The sequence below is a fragment of the Excalfactoria chinensis genome, chromosome 4, assembly GCF_039878825.1.
Source record: "Excalfactoria chinensis isolate bCotChi1 chromosome 4, bCotChi1.hap2, whole genome shotgun sequence".
NCBI lineage: Eukaryota > Metazoa > Chordata > Aves > Galliformes > Phasianidae > Excalfactoria > Excalfactoria chinensis.
In genome coordinates this window covers 69,731,551-69,753,415 of record NC_092828.1, presented here as the reverse complement: position 1 = coordinate 69,753,415, position 21,865 = coordinate 69,731,551, and the positions used below count along the sequence as shown (strand labels likewise).

At 44.3% G+C, this 21,865-nt stretch overlaps 1 protein-coding gene across 2 annotated transcripts; it reads right to left on the bottom strand.

Moving 5' to 3' along the window:
- Nucleotides 1-6,447: 6,447 nt before the first annotated feature.
- LONRF3 (LON peptidase N-terminal domain and ring finger 3) lies at nt 6,448-21,529 on the bottom strand. 2 transcript variants are annotated; one of them, XM_072334734.1, is made up of 12 exons: nt 20,888-21,525; nt 20,184-20,302; nt 19,589-19,711; nt 17,577-17,732; nt 16,025-16,268; nt 15,282-15,372; nt 12,620-12,734; nt 12,077-12,198; nt 11,406-11,564; nt 10,240-10,402; nt 9,612-9,761; nt 6,448-8,933 (listed from the first exon to the last, which is right to left on the bottom strand). In XM_072334734.1, exons 1-12 carry the CDS (start codon nt 21,456-21,458, stop codon nt 8,775-8,777), a joined length of 2,172 nt encoding a protein of 723 aa, XP_072190835.1. In that variant the 5' UTR covers nt 21,459-21,525; the 3' UTR covers nt 6,448-8,774. The 2 variants fall into 2 exon arrangements, with proteins under 2 accessions (XP_072190835.1, XP_072190836.1); XM_072334735.1 differs by lacking the exon at nt 17,577-17,732 and having other exon boundaries at nt 20,888-21,529.
- Between the last annotated feature and the right edge of the window lie 336 nt (nt 21,530-21,865).

The following is a 21,865-nucleotide window of genomic DNA, read 5'->3' as shown; positions in this document are numbered from 1 at the left end:
TTATATTGCAAAAATGTACGCCTCTCGCTCATTTTTGCTGCAGTGCAGTGTCAATCCAGACCAGTTTTGGCCTTGTTATGTGTGCGGGGAGGCATAGTCTACTTTTCAGGGTGCTCGTGAGCTTGTTTAAAGCATGATTAGCAGCACCAGAAAAGAATTAATTGAATGCTGCTTTTCTCTGAAGAACAGAAAGGATGGCGGGGGATGCTGCAAGCCCCCTGGTTTCTGGGGGGCAGCCTTCACCAACAGCTTTGGAAACAACAAGGAATGCTGTAAGCTGAGGTCACTGGTTGAGAGGTCTGAAAAGAAGGCACTTCCATTCTTCTAACACATCTGTTCTTCCCATCCTGAGAAAGGCCGGGCATATGAGGAGCACTGAGACTGCTTATGACGACATCAGCTTCCTACAGAGCAACTAATCATTTAGCAGTGGAGTGTGGCATCACCTCTGCTCTCAGGGAGTGAGTCACTTTGCTTACTAATTCCCCTGCTTTCGTCTCTCCCTCCTGTTCTTTCTCCCATCACTTATTTTAGACTTATTTGGAACCCTTAGAAGACAAACACCATTTCTCCTTGGCGGGAGGGAAATAAAACAGCATACTTAACATGGTTATATAACACACTGCTACTCATGCCTAAAATGAGGTCATTTTGATTAATATATTTATCTGGTGTGCAGCTGTAGCAGGAGATATAATTGTGGTTAAAAGCACTGTTTTATTTAGTCTCTTTGCAATGCAGGATTCACTTTTTGTAACTAGTATCCACTGACTCAATGGGAGCTGTTAGTTAATGTGTTAATTGGTGCCCTTGGGCCATATCCTAGCCCTCCAAACCTTGGGAAATCTTCACTGTGCAGAAAGACAACTTCCCTTCTAAGAAACAATGTAAGAATTCCTCTCTCATTATATTTATTAAGAAATAATCCAGTAAAGTACATAAAAGCAGGAAAGAAAATGTGGAAGAAATGAAGGTGTTATAAGCTGTCAGGGACACAGGAGTTCGGCTTAGTGTGATAAAAATGGTGCACATAAAATGTGACTCCCTAAGGGCGACGTTGTTTCTGGGTGATGGATACAGTAAGAAGAGCAGAAGGGAGTGATGAAGGTAGTGACACGGGCTGGGAGAAAAGATGAGCAGCACGCTGCCAGTGGCTCTAGCATCATCAGTGGGAATGGCAGAGCTGGTAGGATTTGCTTTTGGAATGCAAGCAGATGTATTTTTCTTTGGGGATGTGAATTGCCATTCTTCAAAGTTGTGACGCATTCGGTTCTATTTCGGTTTGATGACTCCTAACCAGACACATTAGGAGCTGCTGCTCAGAAGCCAGCATTAAAAACACTGTGTTTTTCTCTTCCCTTCTTTCTGGCAAAAAGCTCATTATTCAAGTGCTTTCTCTAACCTCTAGTTACCCTGGTTGCATAACTGGAAAGCAGCATCCCACCATGCACTTCTGCGACCCAGTTGTGCCTTTCCAGGAGTGACTTTATGAGTTATGAAAGGTGTGTCTGCCAAATTGCTACAGAAACATTTACTCTACTGACCCTGATTTCCCAAATATTAAATAGCCGGCGTTCGCTCGGGAGTGAAAAACAGCGTCAAGCATAAAGGAAACGAATGCAGCTCTGTTGAAAACGCTTCTGTAGGTTCTTTAGCCTTGGTGGAACTCAGGCTTCTCATTGATTAAAAAATTAATAATACTTGTAGAAATTGTTTTTAAATCATGAATGCTTCACTAAGCCTTCAAAACACATCTCAGATGGTACGTTCAGTACTAATAGTCACAGCGCAAATCATTTGAGTCATCCGTGGAAGAGACTGAATGCTAATTGCTTTGTTGAACGAGCTTACAGTCTAAATGGTGATGTTCTGAATTCAGATTTCCTACACTGTCTGCAGACCTGATAAAATCCTTTCACGTTGTTGTGCCACCTATTTCCACATTTCCTATGCGTGCTCAAGCCTCTATGCAGATAAAGCTCAGATGAAGCTCTATCAAACACATAGAGAAATCCATTTATTACTACTATTACTCTTACAAAATCTTCCTGCAGCTCATAGAAAAGACAAAAAGAAGCCATGTGTTTTTTTTCCCTTTTTTCATCATATAATACACCATAAGTCAGTTATATAAAGTCACTTACATAAATGGCTTAATTCTCCTTCCACTTATAGCATTACAAGTCAAGAGCAGATCTACTGCGAGAGAAGATGCCATGCTGGCACAAAGCTGCTAGCGACGGCACGCTCACTCAGGATGTCAGTTTTGCTTTACCAACCTGAAAGCTGTCCACGAGGAGAGGTAAACCATTCAGTGTGTGGCAGCTGAGGGCTAAGCATGGCAAACTCTGCTCTTTGATGGTGCTCTGGTTCTCAGGTAGCCTCCGTGTGTTCATTTTCACTTGGCTTCGCTGAGTGGCTAGTTATAATATAGCTGAGGAAGAAGGCCTGTGACATTACCGCCCACTAGGAAGAACCATTTCATCTGTTCTCTTGTGTGATTTCTGGAGTTCTTAGTGGCAGCCGATAGAAAATTTTCTGTTTGAAAGCAACACGGATTTAAGAATGACAGCGACAACAAAGCTTAGCCCCACAGTCCTTTATCATTTTAAAGTGAGACATAAAATAGTTGACTGCAGAACACTTCATGAATCCGTTGAATAAATCTCTTTCAAAGCATGCTGAACCTCCAGAGTTGGGAAATACATCTGCTACCCCAGATTTATTTATTTGCTGCTTTAAACAACAACTAAAAGCCATTCTTAATGAAGGCTTTTGGAATTAAAACTGAGAACCAAAAGGAATAATTTACCTGCCATGTTCCCAAGCAAAGCTTCAGCTTTGGCTGTTTCCTGGTGGAAGAGCACTTCAACCAAAGTACTTCCCTGCTCAGATTCAAATGTTTGTTATTGAAAACCACAGCCCTGACATAATTAGCTGTTAGCTTACGAAATGCAGCCTTCAGACCGTGCCCTGCATTCTAAAATAAATACAGGACCTGAGCAACCTTAAATCAGAGAGCAGCGAGGTGATCTCTGGTGCTATAGGTGATGGGATTGAAGCAGCAGAGCAGCCACGGCACACAGCTTGCTTTGGTGACAAGGACCAGCTCATGCCCATCTCTGAAAGCTAAACACTGGTGACTCTTCCACATTTTCAGTAGGATGAACTGCAAAGCTGTTCTCTCACTCTTGGGTTTATGAATAAAATTCCATTTTTCTACAAGCCAGGGACTTCAAAAGTGCTATGGAGCTTCTAGCTGAGGGGGCCATCATGTTTGCATGGGTTCACAGGTGCAGCTTAACAAGCAGATAGGGCTCACTTTTCCTGGCTGTGGCTGCATCTGGAAGGCAGCCTGTCTATTGTTTTTAATCACAGCAACAGGCAACTCACTAAGGCAAACAGCACAGGAGGCACTGAAGCACACAGTGCTAGATGCTAGGCTCTCAGCACTTCCCATTGCCCTTTCTCTCCTACAGCAAAGAGGGAAAATGCCCTAGGGGTCCCTTCCAAAGGCTAAGTATTGGGCAACTGCCTTCCTTCCTGCAGGCTCCTTTCTCCACATCAGATTGTGCTCAGTGGCTGCAGAATCTCCGCTGCGTTCTTTGTTCCTCTTTCTAAAACACCTCAAATAGCAGCTCCCGTGGCACAGCGGTTCACACCTTTAGTTCTTTGTTATGCAAACCAAAGAGTAAAGAACACAAAAGTTTTAATTAGCAAACAAGGCTTCACACAGACTTGGTTGGTACAACATAATTGCAGGTACATCTACAAACAAATACAGGATCTTTGGACTATGAATCTTTTCTTAAAAAATATTTTATATGACAATGTGAACAAAACTGGAAAAAAAACAAAGTACTTCCAGCCTTACGTCGAGGTAGCTGAACAGAGCTCTGTTCAGTGGCGTGAGAGTTTCATTTCAAGTTCATTACAGTGCACAAAAACGATGTTTTACAAACAAATGGAATATACAAGGTCCACAAAGAGCTTTTTATTTAGAATGGCTTGATATATTTCTGGCACTCTTATAACCACATCGCTTGATGGAACTAAATTGGACAAGTATATGGTGCCAAATTAAGACATCTTATACAGATACTCTGTTCCTCCCCACTTTTGTACTTCCTCATCCCCCACCAGGGAATTACAGAAGCCAGTACACTGGTTTTGCTACACTTCTGCTCTGTAAACCTTTGTTCTGCAAATTTAAAGATTGAAAGGTGCATATGCTCATATTTATAAAATATATGGCTGTGACTCTCTTAAAAAGCTCAAGAATGGCAATAACAGAATACAGGCACTTCTATGTGAGGGTTACTTTAGACCTTAGGAAACTCCATCCTTAGTAAGCAATTCACATGACACCTGGATGAGTAAGTCAACGTAATAGCTCCATTATTTTTTTTTTTTTAATTGTTATTTTTAAAGTATTACCCATCATTTTAATCCTGACAAAGCAGATTCATGCTCGTACCCAGACCACATTTATTTAACAAAGCATCTCACAACAGCAACTTGGCTGAACTACCACCTTGCTGTAGCTCTAAAAGACTTCCAGCTGCTTTGGACTAAGCCCCAGACCACCAGATCTTAAGGATGCGCTGCACCACTTACAAGTCAAGCTGCAAAGCTGTCAATACGAGCTGAGCCCCTGATGCTGGGCTCAGGGGACAGGAAAGCACTGCTCTAAGTGCACACAGTTCCAGTTGGGCTGGAAAGAAAACTGCAATGAGCCTACATGTATTTTTTCAAAGTAAGCTTGTGTGTTCTTAAATCCTAAGCGCTGCATTTCAGTGTAACTCCTGTCTGTCACTGATTTAAACACCAGTAGAACTTCAGCACCAAGCAGGATTCACCAAAAGACTGTCTAAATAGACTTTCATAAAGCTCTTTCTTTACAGTGCAGGTGAAACCAGACCTACTGCATCCAAATTTCAATGACTTTAATTTAAAAATCAAGTCTGGGCGAGGAAATCTGTGGTTCAGGTGTTCTGCTCACAAGCAGCCGCAAAGGAGAGAAGCGCAGGCCAGCCATGCAGCGTGACAGCTTGTCTCTTATTGCTAACACTCATGGAAGAGATCAGCACTTAAAGGAAAAAAATATATAGAAAAAAAAAAGGACTATACAACTAACATTGTTCTAACATCACCTGAAACTACAACCATCAATTAGACTTTACCACACTGATTTATAATTTATTAATAAACTGCATTCTACAGCTGTGTCTGAGCTCCCTGTCAAACTGCACAAGTTGTAATCCAGCTGTGCCTCAGGATTACTGTCAAAGCTCTCCACGCCAAGATAACAGCTGTTCTCACAGAAACCACTCCTACACAAGGCAACGTAAGTCAATATTACTACAGAAGTCTGTCTATAAGTGGGAAAATTAGTGTAATTTTCCCCAAAAAACTCATCCGTTTAATTAGAAGGCAAATACATGCAGAAAAAATTGCAAAGGTGATACAGCCAGCCTCTGCTATTTGATGTATTTTGTTAAATATTCCAGTCTACAGAAGTGGGAAGAGATTTCAAATGAATGAAGTACATCTCACAGATGCAAGCCTAACACTTTCAGCAGGTCTCCAGCTGCCTGGACGGCTCACCACCATATCCAGCAGGAGACCAGCACTTGCTTGCATCATTCTGTTATTGGCTTCACTCTCCATCACAGGAAAAAAAAGAGACTGATCACATTTCCATGAAAATTGAATAACTTCTGATATTAGTAATCTTAACTCAATGACTTAAGGTCAAAGGAAATGACCTTCCCTGAAGGTAGCAGTAAAAAGCCTATGCATTACTTATGGCTTCACAAGAAAAGAATAATCACTACTTCAAGCCACAGAGGAAATGTAAATCCACGACATGCTTTCTCCCCTCCCCCCTTTTATTTTTTTATTAAATAAAAGCAAGAGTGATTGAAATGAAACTAGTGCCTTGAATGCAATGAAGTGTCAATAAAACACCAGCCCCCCGTTAGATGTGATCAATACAGATTCTGCAATTAAAGTGAATGTGTCTGAGCCTGCTCCGTTGTTTATGTATGCCTGTAATAAATGCTGCATTTACAACTTTGTGCCAATTAATGCAACCGGAATCACCCACAGCATGGCATAACTAGAAGATGTGTTTGTAAAGGTCACTGCTGAAACCACCATACCAATCTGCTGAAGGCTAAGGCTACTCCTTGTCCAGCTTTTACTGGGCAGGCTTGTGTTCTCAGAAACTTGTTTCAGAATCCTCTTCCTCTGAAGGAATGCATGAACTACCCCTTAACCTACGACGTGTGGCCACAGAGCAGTCCCAGACCAAACTTCTTGATGGAGTCAATTTGCTGTGCGTACGCAGGTCACCTGCATGCAGTGTAGGCAGCAGTTCATATTTCCAAGTCACACCAAATACACTGGGGGTTCACAACACAGTGCATGTATACACAGATTTCTGCTTAGGAAATTCTGGCAGCTTTACTCAAGTCTAAGGAAGAAAGACAATGTTCACTTATAGAATCGAGGATTCTTTCCATGGCAATTTCTGAATTAACAAAATAATGAGTATGCAGAAGACATGCAGGAAAAGAACAGTAAGATCAATGAGAAAAACAGTATGAAATAGCTATCTGAGGTCCTTTTCCCCACAGATACAAAGAACTAAGTGCTAACTTTCTATAGGAGCAATGTAGTCTCCTTATATTATGCATAATACATAATGGTTTAAGGAAGAATTGCATTTAATGCAGTTTCACTTCCAAACAAGTAGGAACTGCTTCTGACTTTCGAAGACAAATGTCACAGCCATCATACAGTTGTTGTTCAGAGCACGTATTCTAAACATTGTTCATAGAGAGGCATGGAAAGCACCACCTACAGAAGATGCCAGGAGTGCAGCAATCTAGCAGTATGGAAATGAGCTGTAGCATTTCTAGAACAGCTAAATGCAAAACACAGGATACATATTCAATTTGCATAACAAAACTGAAATGTGTTTGCCTTCCATTTTTCCTTTGGTACCCTTATGGGAAAGTCCTGTACAATTTAACAAGAGGGGGAATAAAAGATATTATGGAAACTCGAGAGTACAGCAATTACTCTTAATGTATATTCCTGACAAAAGAATGATGGTGGGGGAAAAAAAAAAACCACACATGGAAAACTGACATTGAATTCTACTGCACTGTTCCATAAAGGCATGGAATGGGCGATGGTGCTATCCTGGGTAAAAACAGCAACAAAAATTGTAGCATTCCACAACTGTTTTGGTTTGTTGTTTTTTCTTCTCCCCACATTGAAATTAATGAAAGTCAAAGTTGGCCCCATGGAAGACCAGCTCCAGAAACTGGTAGACAGAAAGCAATAAAAAGCACAAAAAAAACCACAACCCAACAGCTTGTTGACTTAAAGCCAAAAAAAAGTTAATGCTATTCTCATTTTTGCCTTGTTTTCACCTGCCTCATTAGCTAGAAGCAATCATCCAAAAATTCCCTTGTTTTCCTTAGGAGTTAACTACTATTAGCAACACTACCCCATCTTTGCTTATAGAAGCGTAGCAGCTGGGCAGAGATTTGAAGCTAACAGAAACCTGAAGATTGGGATGGAATAAACAGCATTTATTACAACACGTTCCATCTCATGTGGTACAAACTGCCCTGTTAGTCCTACAGTTGAAAATAACCCTCCCTCCACCCACATACGCACACTCCAAAACCAAATCCCAGACACTCCGGAAGTGAAGCTGATCTCAACAGCAACCAGAATTGATATAAAAAAATAATTTAAAAAACATCTGTCCATCTAAAACAAAAACACTAATACTTCCAGTTCTGTTTTTAGGAGGGTGAGCCTTCTGTCAGCAAATCCCCACTGGCATCAACTGATCCGTGCCTTGACTTAGCCAAGCATTTTTAACACCTGCGCTCACGGTTAAGGATGCGCTTGGCTGCACTGTGCTATCAGAGCCCTGGTTACAAGCAGTGAGTCAAGATCCAACAACTGTGCATGAGCTCTCAGTCTGTGTATTCAAAGACATCACAGCAGGCTGTTTTGGGAGGAAAAAAGCCTTCTTAGGCTACAGTAGGACTGGGGACAAATAGAAAAACATTCGAAGTAATTGAACAGAAATAGCTGAAAAACGATCAAAGCAGTTTTTTGTGCACTGCTAGAATCATCTCCCCCCCCCCATCCCTCAGTTGTACATACAGGATAAAAACACTATAAATAGAGCAGCTCACTTTCCTATAGAGGATGAACACATAAATAACACATTTTGAAACAAACAAAAAAAAAATCATAGTGCAAAAATAAATTATCAAACGGAAGTCGTGAACATTGTTATACACAATGCTATATAAAACCTGAACCATTTGGAAAAGACCACGCAGTTCATTGAAATAATGCATAAACATTATTAATTCTGCTTCACATTAAACTGCACAGTTCACCCTTTACCCACTACAGAAAAAAATAAATTAAAAACAAAAAAAACCTCTTAAGCTTTTTAAAAGGTTTATGGCAAACAAGATCACTTTTTGTTCTATCACATTTGTTATTAATTTAGCAGTGCAGTAATTGAATAATCATCTCAGAAACTGAGTTCCAAATGGAAACTATTAAAGTAACCATAAACATCCCTTGCTCCTTTTAACTTATTTTCTTTGAAATTCAGGCTGGAAACATTCTGACACAAATCTGTAAGACATTATTGCAGTTAGATGAAGTTACAAGAGACACTCTACTGTCAAGTACTGCGGGAGACTTCACAGCTCTCCTTCTCACCATCACCGTGATCTTGTACGAGACATGAATGTAAGGACACGTCTGATGCCATTCAAGCGGTCTTTGAGGGATTTCATGGCAAGGAAAGGGAGCTGGGCTCTGTTCTCAAGTGGAAGGACAGCTAGGACCCACCAGCACCAGGCTGGTCCATTAGGGTTAGCCTGCAGTAAGGGGAAAGAAGCAGAAGTTGGAATAAATATATGGTTAGAGCTTAGCTTTGTAGATTTTCTTTGAAAACACACCATCTGGATAGCAGACTAGCAAGGAGGGTATCTTATTGTTAGCCTAATAGCTTGTGAGTACAGCTTGGCCTGAAACAAAAACTACAGCCAAACTGTTTCTTATTTTTTTTAAACTATAAGTTTGTAGGTTGGGCTTTCTATGGGTTTTTCCCTAATTTATTAAAGATCTAGTTCCTTGGGATACCTACATCCCTTCTTTGTACTTCATACTTGTTTCATGTTTAATTTCTGTTGTTACATTCTGTTCTTTCAGGATCCCTGTAATTTGCAGTCCTTGAGTAATGAGTTTCCTTTCCTATTCTCTCTTACTCATTTAATTGGGGAAGTAGAATAGGCAAAAAGGCATTTACAGTTATACCTCCTGGGATTCATTGTGTGGCTTAAGTATTCTCAGGAAGTTACCAACATTAAGTATGAGCTTTCTGTTCACAATAGTGCTACTACTGGTGCATGCCAACATAACCCAGATACTTTGCTTATGCAGGATAAATGACGAGCATTCTTATTTTCCTCACAGAAGACGATTCTTCCTAGCTCATCAGCTATCCTTTTTCTACCTGTGTCTCTGAAGTTACGTAAGCCACTAACTCTGGATACCTGTGGGTCAGGATCCTTAGCTGGCATTGGACCAAAGTGACTGAGAATTCTACTCTTCAGTGCTTGCTTGAGTGAATTAAACCACATGTAGGCCTGATCGTAGACAGAATCATGGAGAACAAGTAGCGCAGCATAGTCTTGTCCTTGCACCTGAAATGATATGGGAAGAGGTTGCTGTTACTGAGATCTGTCTGCTGGGAAAGGCACAATGTTTATTTTTAGGGCTCTCTGGGATGGGGAGGGACAAAGGAAATGAGCGAAAGAAAACCAAGGGAGTTCTAAAACAAATCAGGAATGCTAGCGAAACACACTTATTTATCCATTACTTCCCTTTTCATCTCATGTTCCAAAGCAGAGGCGCACATTTGCAGGACAAACACCTCTGGATTGCTATGTGAAACATTTTTTTCATAAACATCATGCAACACGGAACAAAAGATCATGAAAATAGCTGAAGTTCATTTAGCACCTTCTCTATTACAGAACTATGACATCTCCCAGCTTTAACTATGAGTACTTAGTAAATACCACAGATTGGTTTACTAGAAACTGTTCCACAAAAGAAGTTCACCAAATACATGGGCTTAGAATTTCAAATGTCATACGGTTTAAATATTTCTGCATTCACCTTTTGATCCTCAATGTACTCAATATCTGCTGTGTTGTAGCCATCACGCTGGCTGTGCTGTATCACCTTAAATCTCCTCTTGCCAATGCTGTCTACAACGGAGCGACCATCAGCAAAGAATTCAACGTTTCTTATCTCCAGAATGCAGCCGTAATCTGCAAACCTATTTAAATCAGAACAAAAGCAAGTAAACAAGTCTTACTCTTACAAAAAACTGCCATACAGTCAGTGCCTACCACAAAGGCATTTACCGGCGTCAGCTCATTTCCGCTGTTCATAGTACTGATCTGCAATAGCTTAAATTATTCAACAATTGTTTTCAAAACTATCAGGAATATTCAGGCTATCTGATGTGCTTAATATTAACTACACACTTTGGAGTACAGGCCACTTATGAAAGTTATACAGCTTGGAAACATACTTCCGTAACTCCAGCAAGTTCAGACACTTTGTACAGAGCAAGTGCAATTCACAATATTAGAACTACGGAAGGACTATAAAAGCTATAAATAAAAAGCTTCCCTACGTTCTCAGCAGATGCTATTCACAGGTAGGGATTCTGAGTATGTCACACTTCTTATGGTGTATATACCTTGTGGGTACACTCACTAATAAACTGAAGAAAGCTAAACACAGGCAATTAAGGTCCTCGCTCCTGAGACAGCCTGTAAATGGCACGATACAAATGCTCAGCTAGCTTTTAGGAAGATATCGTTCTACCTCTGCAGCATCCAACATGCTCAGAACAGTGAAGACAGAAGCGTATCCCAATAGTTAACTATTTTCCTTACTTTAAAAACACACACCACTGTACTTTGCTGCTGTTTCAGTTTGATGGTGTGTGACAGAGCATTACACAGATTTCAAAACAGTGGAGAACACTTCCTTGCCATGCGTTTTAAGAGGTCTGAGGCTCAACTTTGTGCAAGAACCCACAAGCACCATATGCTTCAAGAATAACAGGCAACTGTATTAGGCAGAATCCAACTGCTCAGAAGAGCAGCTTCAGTCTTCTCTGTGTCTTTAAGTGGTAGAGAAACTTTCTCTACTGGAGAACTATTGTGAGAGATGACTGTAGCACAAACCCATCTGCAACTCTTTACAAAGAAGTCTTGCTCCAGACTAAGCGGGGTAGACCAGATGGTCCAAGCATGCTGCTCACTCACCCCTTCACAGGGTCACTAATGCACATCCCAAATTGTTTGGTGCCAGTCTCCATGCACCTTCGAATCATCAGGCGATAACAGGGCTCAAAGATGTGCAAAGGACATGGGACTGTGGGATAAGCCATTGTGCAGACAAATATAGGAACGTTCTTATTTAGGCTGCAAGAAAACACAAACCAGATGACATTTTACCAAAATAATGACAAGGTATAAAACACATACGTTTTGTGCGAGAATGTTCTTTAGAATTTTCCCTAATAGGTAATTTCCAACCCTCAGCCTGTGAGATTGCTCCCACCCATCATCTTGCTCTGTGGCTTTCATGGAGGGCTATAAAGAGCAACCACATTGCTTTACAGCTTGTCAAAATGGCAACATCCGAGCTATCTTCTCCTGTTTCTTGTTTAGCACAGTGTGCTCTAAAGCATAAAAACCAGACAATTTCACCAAGACCCCATTCTCTTTTAATTACTGATACCAAGGATGAAGCTCTGTTATTAGCATCTACTGGGTGGCCACCTGCCCAAAGAGCAGTGGTGGGATCTGGATCCTGTGAGCTCCCTTTCAGCCCAAGCCCATCCTGTGATCTGCATGTCCCACAGCAGCAGGAGCTATTTGTTAGCTAACAGCAGTCATATCAGGAGAGGATTTTAAGGAAATGCATTACATACTTGGAAAGCTCCGCTATTTCTTCTTCATAAATCTTTCTTCTTTCAGTGAGTTCCTCTGGAAGATATCTAGCTATTAATTCCTCCATTAGTACTGTTTTGCAGTATTTCCTCATAGCCAAACACTGCAGCAAGAAGCAAACAAAAGCCACAAGCAGTTACAGACAGTGCCTAACATTTCAAACTACACACATAGCACTCACCTGTAAGCTCCATTTCCTTACGTCTACAGTACATTGAAACCACCTTCTAAGCTTGCACCACTACCAAAGTTATTATTGAACTATTCCTGATGCTGGGAGCATTGCCTCAGATAACCTGTATGCAATCTGCCCCCCCTTCTCAAACTTCCCAAATACAGGGAAGGTCAATACAAGGAAGATGAGAACACACAAGCTCTGAGTCACAGGAATCACAAAGACATCTGAAGCCACCTTTTTCTTACGTTACTCAAAACTGAACATGGGTTTGGAGGGTTTCTAAGGGTGCTACTTAACCTTATTCTGTGCTCCTGAATATATGCTGAGAACACCTTAGCTTTTTTACCTCTGAGAGCCCTTCTTTGCACAGGGGACATTTGGGGTTGTGATCCAGGCATCTCTCAAGACATTTGAGACAGAAGGTGTGTCCACAAGGCGTGGTGACAGGTTCATAGAAGAGCCTGGATTGGGAAATCCAAAAACGAGAAGACAACAATATCGTGTACCAAAGTAACAGAAAAAGACAATACCAAAAAAAACAACAAACAAAAGCTGCATTTATCCACTAATTTAGCTACTGACTGCTCCAGAGATAAAGTTGTGCCTTGTTTTTCATTCCTTCATCCAACCCTTGTCTTTACTCAGCTTACAACATTTGTTATTGCTGCCTAATGTGAAAGACGGCCTCTGAGCTCAGATTTCAGTGCATGTGATGTCTGCAGCTTCAGACAGGTCCAGGCTTCATTTTATTCAACACAAATGATGAACAGAAAATGAAGCCAGACCATCCAACTTTTTCTAATGAAATTGAGCAACGCTTACACAACTAGTAGAGTGGAACCCATGTGGGTTCTTGGATGTGCAGAGCAAAGCAGAAAACAGTCATTTTGCAATAACAGGCCACAAACATTATAAAAAAACCACACATATTATTACTAACTCTAACCTGGACTGGGAAAGCAGTTCTGTTGGAATAGATTGTTTTTAACCTTCAAACTGCTTGTCTGGAAAAGCAATTATATTAAGTTCATGTTTCAGCTAGGAAAATATTTCAATCTAGAAGGCCAAGATCTCAAAACAGCTCAGTGTCTAACCCCACTCATCTCAGGTACCTCTGTGACACTTATTTCTACACACAGAGTTCTGGCTTATTACAATTAGTGATATTGCAAAGTGAGGTTTCCTTGACAGTAAGTACCTCTGATACAAATACTTTTTTTAAATACAAAATATTCTGAACTAGAAAGAAAATTGTTTGGCACAAATTTCACAGCATATCTGTCTAAGCATTTAGTGTCTCAGATAGTACTCGTGTCCTAATTTATCAGGTTTAAGAAAGCTGCAAACTAAATTCCATTATACACATGGATGTTATAAACATACAAAGCCACATTTATTAGTACCTTTAACAAGATGACTACTTATACACATTACTGGCTCCCTTCAAGACTGCCACAACCACCTTATTAAATGTCATTAGTTACTGTAGATATTGATATTTAAACTACAGAACACAAAGAAACAACCAAAATGCCACACCTATTACTGCAACTGGACTGTATGGTTGAAAACCCTTGTTAGCTGCTTCGTGAACAGAAACCTCACTGCACTGTGCTACTGTTTGAACTATAGCAAATGTCAGACTCTGCATTGTTTCAGGGTCCGTGTACGTAATTATTTAGTAGCTGTTACTGGATCTGGAGACAAGAAATTCCTGTTGAGATGTGTGATCCTGCCCTGCCTCCAATGAAGCCACCAGCAGCTTTCTGTTAAACAACAGAAAATGAGTAATCATTTCTGTGAGCGCCACTTCCTCACTTCTCCCTGTATTGCTTCAAGCATGACTTATTCTCTGCTTGCTGCTGGAGCTGTTGTGGATCAATAATGTTTGGGCCGCTTCACCAGACAAGTAGGCTAATAGCAGCTCCCTGTGAGCAGGTCAGTGGGTTACTGGGTAATTAGTACAAAGCGTCTCTGGATCCAAATCCCTAAAATACTCTTGAAGAACGTGGCAGGAAGTAGTTATGACCTATCTGCATTAATAGCATGACGAAAACCTAGTGACACACTGTCCTCATTGTTACAGTGCTATGGAGCTGCTGCCCTCCAGATATCAGGCCCGCGTGTGCTGACACACAGACCCAGCAGTCCTCAAGCTCAGCGCCTTTAGGAGTGCATGGTAGTCTGCCTGTTTCTGATTTAACAGGGGATGAGGAAGTAGGACTAATCAAATCCATTAAAAGCATCTGAAAAGCATTTTGTGGACATGATCCTAAACATGCACTCATTAAAAGCAGCTCAGAGCCATTGTGTGGCTTTCTGCAAGAAGAAAGTTCTGCTCTTAGCAGTACCAGTGTTTTGACAGCTGTGTACACTTCTGGAGCGCATTTCAGCTGCAGGCAGATGGAGGCAGAGGGGCGCATCTGATTTATCCCAGGCAGAAGCAAGCCTTTGCAGATTTTTCCCTCAAAGATGTTAGTGTTTGAAATAAAAGGAAGCAATCCCCTTCATCAGTATACATAAAGCACAGCAGAGCCACATTTGCAACACAGGAAAATCATGCTCTGAAGACCCACTGGTTGTAACAAGAATGGTAATTTTATATGCAAACTTGATGTGTTCATAACATTCATTAGCTATTTCATGTACTATATGATATCATACACAGTTCTATAGATTCCAAAGGAGAAACCTATGGCTGTGTGCACAGCGCAAGTGGGTGGCTGTGTGTAAGTGACGGGAAAGGGAAATGTGACATATCCATTAATGTGCTCAACTCTCACCAGGACCTCATGTCCTTCCCATCACCAACCTGGGGCAGCCCAACCCATGGTTATTCACCACAGGGCTCAGAACCAAAGGTCAAGAAACACATTAAGGGATGAATAATTCTAAGAAGAACCGGTTTCAGATCAGTGGGAAAACTACACACTGCTCAGCTACAAGATGCTAGATTGTAAAAGGAAGGGGTTTTCTACAAGCTCAAGACATCCACAAGGAAATAATACCTCATACACAAGGAGCAATCCAGATCCGATGGATCCACAGATTCAAATGGAGTATGTTGCCCAGTGCTACTTCCCTTTGTATCGACTGCATCTAGCGACAACAATAAGAAAATACATTACCATATGATTGCACACTGCTACAAAAGCATAACCAGCCTGTGCAACTACAACCACCATCCAATGTTTAAACATCGACGTGCAAACTGCCGAACCACTGAGCATCACTGCAGTATCTCCTACACAGAGCATCACACTCAGTTCTGGCACAAGTAAGCCCCCACCCTTAACTGAAGTGACACTATACTGACATACAGTGCATTGAATTTAGTGCTGCATTAATAGCTTCAAAATATCCTGTGCCAGAAGTCTGATGGGGGACAAGATTTTCTGTCACACCACTATATATATATATATATCCCACACAACGAAAAAATGCTGCACCTCAGGTGTTCAAGCAAACAGAACTCATGCTTTTAAGCATTTTTTTTTAATTGATCCAGAAAGTGGCAAAAGCATGCATGGCATTAATGTTACAAGACCCAGAGCTCTGCCAACAAACAAGCACTTGTCTCAGCTCCCCTAGTTGCCTTTTTAGACTAACAGTCACTTCTACAAGAAGCGTTCCACGTTACGTCCTGATTAAACTAATGAGAAAAATATACAGAATGAAGTGCAGTTTGGATCCTTCTCCTAGGCTTTTATGCAAGCAAAGATTCCCCTGATGGTACATCAGTTCCACATACCTTTCTTCAGGAGCTTGCAGGGCACTTCTGCAGCCCTCGCCTCCTCCAAGCAGCCCTTCCTTTTCAGGAGGCCACACTTCTCAGACATGAGGAAGGCAGGCTCTGGCACAGAGGTGGGCTTGTTCTCTTCCTCTGAGCAGTCCTTTCTACTCTCTGTGGTTTGCACAGACTTTCTTAAACAGCCAGAATTAGTTACATTTGGTTCCTCTTGAACAGGAAAGCCCTTTTTCTGTTCCACATTTACCTGTTAAAAGAGAGAGCTGACATTAGAACATCCACCTTCATCCACATGGTAAGGAAAAAACACCTAAACCTGTCAAGTCCTTCATGCTGTGGCTCAACAGGAAGGACTCTGTAGCTCAAGAACAGTAGTTTGAGGATTGCTCTGCAGAGGCATAGCTTGACCGTCAGATGTATGCATACAACACCCACCCCCCAGCACCACTCAGTACTCTCAGCCCTTATGCATGGCTTTACTGCTTGCTCTTAGTACCTGATTTAGGCAGAGATCCATCTAAATCTCAGGTTTAATACACTGCTATCACTTAATTATGCTGTAATAATCTAATCTTAATAATATGTATTGTTTATACCACGAAGATGGTACCAACCATCAAAATGACCAGTAGTACATGAGTTCTACTCAAAGGAAGCAGTATCAACACTAAATTGACAGCAAGAAAGAAGAGGCACAGAGCTCTCTTCTGTGTGACAGACTACTTCCACAAAAGATCAAACAACTGTTGCTGCTCCCGTTGCAGCACAGAGCAGCCACAGGACATTACCTATCTGCCTGTCACATCCACACCACAGATGAACCCAAAAGCAGATGCTGTGGTAATGTTTAACATGTAGAAAGATGAGCAAGCTGTCCCTCAAACAACTGACTTCATGACAGGGTCCTATTGGAGGATTTCCTTTCAGAACAGTCCTTCCAGAAGGCACTGCTTATCCTCAGCAAGGCTGAGCAAAAACCACCGCTTCTGTTTCCAAGAATCAGTAAAGTTTTCTCCTACAGGTACGGTATAGGCAGATCACATCCTCATAGTTCAGGTTTCGATGAAGGGAAAAAAAGCAGTCCTTACACAAACCCACTACCTTAAACCTTTTCATCAGTTCTCAGTACCTTAGCTGTGAGAACAAACTTGTAGAGCAGTGTAAAATACATCAGCTAACCCACAGTGGTCTCTTGGTTTATAAATCCTGAACACAGAATGACTTCTTTCTGACACATGGTCAGTTACAGTTCAAACTAAAACCCCAAATTTGGGCATTCTGAGGCCTTGGAGGGCATCCTAACCCGCACAGCAGAGGCTCTGTTCTCCTGCCAGCTGCTTGGATAGGCTACAGACTGCTCAATGCCTGCATACATTTTGTAAAGAAGTCAGTTCAAGAGGCTTCACCAGATCTACATTGCTTTCTGTGCCCAGTAAGGGAGTATGCCTGAGAAAACACATCGTCCCATCGCCCAGAGATGAAAAGGAAAGGCTTCCCCACGTGAACACACAACACACAGAAAAATGAAGAACCACACAGCAGACTCATTCATTACCTTGAGCAACCTCTGCAGGGCATGGCTGGTGCCTCCAGATCCCACTGAACTTAGGAGGTTCCCCTTTAATCTAGAGTGATGTGACAACAGCTGCAGGATATCGGGTAAGTGTTCCTGAGCATTTCCCGGGATGAGTGAAAACAAACTAAGTAGAAGCTGTGATATAAAACAGAATACTTCACTACTTAGTTCCTTCCTCGCAACCTCTACATGACAAAGCAAGTAAAGGGAGTGGCTGACAGAAATACCCTTCATTTCATTCAGAACTCATCACAAGCCCCCAACACCTTGTTGTTGTTCCTGCACATCAGAAACTTCCAGCTGCTTTTACAGAGCACAGGAAGCACTCATCTCACAGGCTTCACCCACATGCACTTATGTTGTTCCAATACACTAAGCTGGAACTACTTCTAATTCATTTATACAAGAACATTGTATAATGCCATTCCTTCATTTGCTATCAGAACGCGGGTGAACTTACACCGAGCAGCAGCTTCTGCCACTTGCAGGCACATTTCTAGCGATCATAAAAGAAAGAGACTGTGGGAAATTCCCACACTTCAAGAAATGGATTTCAAAACAGCGCTGAAGTGATTCTGTCACAGTCTGAGGAAGCTGCAGGACAGCTCTGATCCCACACCACGGACAGGCGCTTAGCAGGGGCAGAACATCACAGCTGCACCCAAAGGATATGATAAAAAGTAGTATGTCATTGTTATGCAAACGGCCTTGGAAACAGCCCAGCAAGACATTGCATCACGGATGAACTCTGTGTCAGATGAGTGCACAAGTCATTCTGTTGGCCGTAATCAGCCATGTTTTTCTCAGATCCCCACTGCTTGAAATTGTCTAGGACAAAACTGTTTGGGGTCTGAATCTAGAAACACACCCAAACGTATGTTCTTCCTGCTCTAGTGCACGGCAACTCTCCCAGCATGACTATGAAAACAAACCATGATACAATGACAGTGAAATTCTGCATGGAACACCGCAGAAAAAGAAAAGTCCTGTCAAACCCCAAAACATGATAAAAAAAATAAAAATCACAGGAGATAGAACCCTATGCAAAGTGAGATAAAAGACCTGATTGACTGCACTATGGCTGACAAGGTTATAAACCTGGTTACTTTCATGAGCAGTGTTTCACTGCACGAGTGCCACAGTGCTTTCAGAGCATTCCAAGTCACAGAGCTCCAACCCCAATGCTGGGTGTGGTGCTGTGAAAGAGCGTGCAGTGCAATGAAACCAGAATGGTTATGTTTTTATTATCACAAGCTAGCACTGAGGTGCAAAACCTTTCAGCTTCAACAACGAGAGATCAATTGTCAAAACACCCATTCATGGTAATTGTATTATTCAAGAGGTGGACAACACCGCACCAGCACACTGTACAAAATGTACAAAACCCCTTTAAGAACACACGTAACAGCTTCGTCTGCGACTGAAAAAAGGCTTGCTGCAGATCTGCTCTGTTGGTTTAAACATTAATTATTAGCAGCAACCTTTACAAACAATCTTAAAGCAGCTCTTTGCTGAGTGCTTCTCTCCCTGCCTCAGTCACAGCATAACCGTGGTGGAAGAAAGCAGCTGCTCCCAGCAGAGCATGCTGGGCGCTGTGTGTTGGCTCAGCATCCCAGCCCCATGCAATGCTCCATACCGGCTCCCTCTTGCTCAGTGGCAACGTGGTGCCAAGCCACGAAACATGAGAAATTTGAAAACAGGAAATCACAGAAGTCGGTGGGTAATAATTATTAGCAATTCACTTTTACTTCAAGTTCGCTAGTGCTAACACTAATTGTTTCTACGTACTATCTACCTGCTTAGTGCCTGTACTCTTGCTACCTCCCTGTCTTTAAGGAAGGGGCAGACATCAGCCCAAGAGTGAGAAGCAGCCAGGACACCCCTCCCCCCAATGACTCTGCAGTAATGAGGGGAGAGGAAGGAGAAACATCTTACCCTCTCTATGACAGGTCAATGAAAACAATGCAGTTTGGATGATTAGGGGACCGTACCTTCTGAGCCTCAGACTTGGCCGTCTTGTTCCCCATGTCCAGAGCAAGGCAGAACAGAAACTCTCTTAAAGCTTCTTCTGTTTTCCCTAGATTAGCCAACGCCTGGCCTTTCCTTAAGTGACCCTGCAATGAAACACAGCCATCACGGAGAGCTCGCTGACAGCCCCTCAGCCTGTGACACCACCAGTGCCCAAGTTTCACAGCACAGCAATGAGAGCCCTAGCAGTAGAGCCGAGGTGTTCTCTGGCAGATACAGTTCCCACAACGTCCCTGAGCCCGGCTGCTCTCAGACAAATCTGCTCCCTCCACATGAAGATCCGAACAAGTGCTTGCTTTCTTCTCTCAAAATAGAAGCACAGCACTCAGCTTTTGGAGACTCATGGACTCAAAATCCTGCTGGGTCACAAACAGCAAAGCCGACTCCTCCTGCAGAATTACTGCTTTCCCTTCACCTCACAGAGCTCCAGGACAAAGCAGCTCAGTGCCCATGAGTCACAGGAGCCTCCCCAATCAGTCAGCTCTGAGCAAGGAATGGCTTTCTACTCAGCACAGCACCAAGGTCTGCAAGCACAGCACGCTGGGGCTGAGGACTTACTTTCAGCCAGTAGGGCTGCAGCCTGCATGCTGTCTCGGCATCGTGCAGCGCATCCTCACAAGCTTTCAGAGTCGAGTTAATCTGGGACCGGTTGCTGTATAGTAAGTGGTCATTGGGAGCTGCAGGAAACAGAAAAGTTGGTCGATTAACCCAGTTTAAAAACAGTTATATAAGTTTGATTCCTTAGCATTTTATTTTTAAACACGCACCGCACCTACCAAACTGTACCGAAGCCCAATATAAGCCATCCCGAAATAACTCCCTAGTAAATTAAATACGGAAACCTCTTTTGTGCAACTCCAGCGGAACGGCGGCGGCGCATTATATAACTCCGGGTAAATTGCATAAACGGGCACCGGGCGGGGAGCGACCCGGGCGGGGGGACCGGGCGGGCGCAGGCAGCACGCGGAGACGCCACGACGGCCGCGGATCCGGGTCGCAAACCCTGAACTACCCAAGTTTACGCGCATTCAGCGGCCGCACGAGGAGCGCGGCGCGGTGCCGGGGAGCCCCGGGGGCGGCGGCCCCGCTCCCGCCTCGCGGTTACACAACGGCACCGTGGGGCGGGGGGGGGAGGTGGCGGGGGGCGGCCGGGCCGCGGGCTGCCGCCTTACGCAACCGCCGCTCTCCTGACCCAGTTCCGCTTCGGGCCGGAGCTCCCCCCGCCGCCCGCCCCGGGACCCGGCTCCGGCCGGGCGCGTTACCTAAGCTGAGCGCCTCGTTGTACTTCTGCAGAGCGGCGTGCAGCTTCTTCTCCCGGTAGAGCAGGTTCCCCTCGTGGCGGAGCTGCGAAGCCCGCACCTGCCGCGGGAACCACTTGCCCAGCAGGTTGCTGAGGATGACGTTGACCCGCGGCAGCCGCCCGCCGCCCTCCTCTCGGCACAGCACGCAACGCGCGGCGGCCGCGCGGTCCCTTTCCAGGCACTTTTTGCAGAAGGTGTGTCCGCAGGGCAGCGAGACGGGCTCGAAGAGAAAGCCGTGGCACTTGCGGCAGCGGCAGCCGTCCCAGTCCCGAGGCTGCGGGGCGCCGCTCCCGGCCGGCAGCCCCTCCTTCAGCCGCACGCCCTGCGCCAGGCACTCCACCAGCTTCTCCAGCTGCTCGGCGCGCAGCTGCCGCTGCCGGGACGCCAGCTGGTACAGCGGCAGCGCCTCGTGCAGCCGCCCGCCGAAGGCCAGCGCGTCGGCCCGCCCGAGCAGCGCCCGCCACTCGGGGCCGCGGCTGCCGCTCGCCGCCTCCAAGTTCTGCGCCTGCAGCGGCTCCGGCCGGGAGCCCATGGCGGGCGGCGCCTCTAACGCGAGCGGGAACGCGAGCCGGACGGGCGGCCGGGGGCGCCGAGGCGCGTGGGCTGTGGCGCCGCGGGCGCGGCGCGGCCCCGCCGGCCCATGCTGCTGCCGCCCCGCGCCGGGAGCGTCCCGGCCCGCCGCCGCTTATATAAAGGCGGGCACGTGACGCGGCGCGGCCGCGCTCATTGGGCAGCTCCCGCAGGTTGTTACAAAACCGCCTGGTTTTGTAACCGCCGCCGACGGCCCGTCCCGGCCAGAGGGGCGGCCCGCCTCGCCCGCGGCCCGTCCGGGCAGGGGGGGAGCCGCCGTCGCCGTCCCGCGGCGGGCGTCCCGTCAGCGCCCCGCCGGGCCGCGCTCGGGTACCGTTCTGCGCCTCGCCCCGGATCCACCCGCGCTCC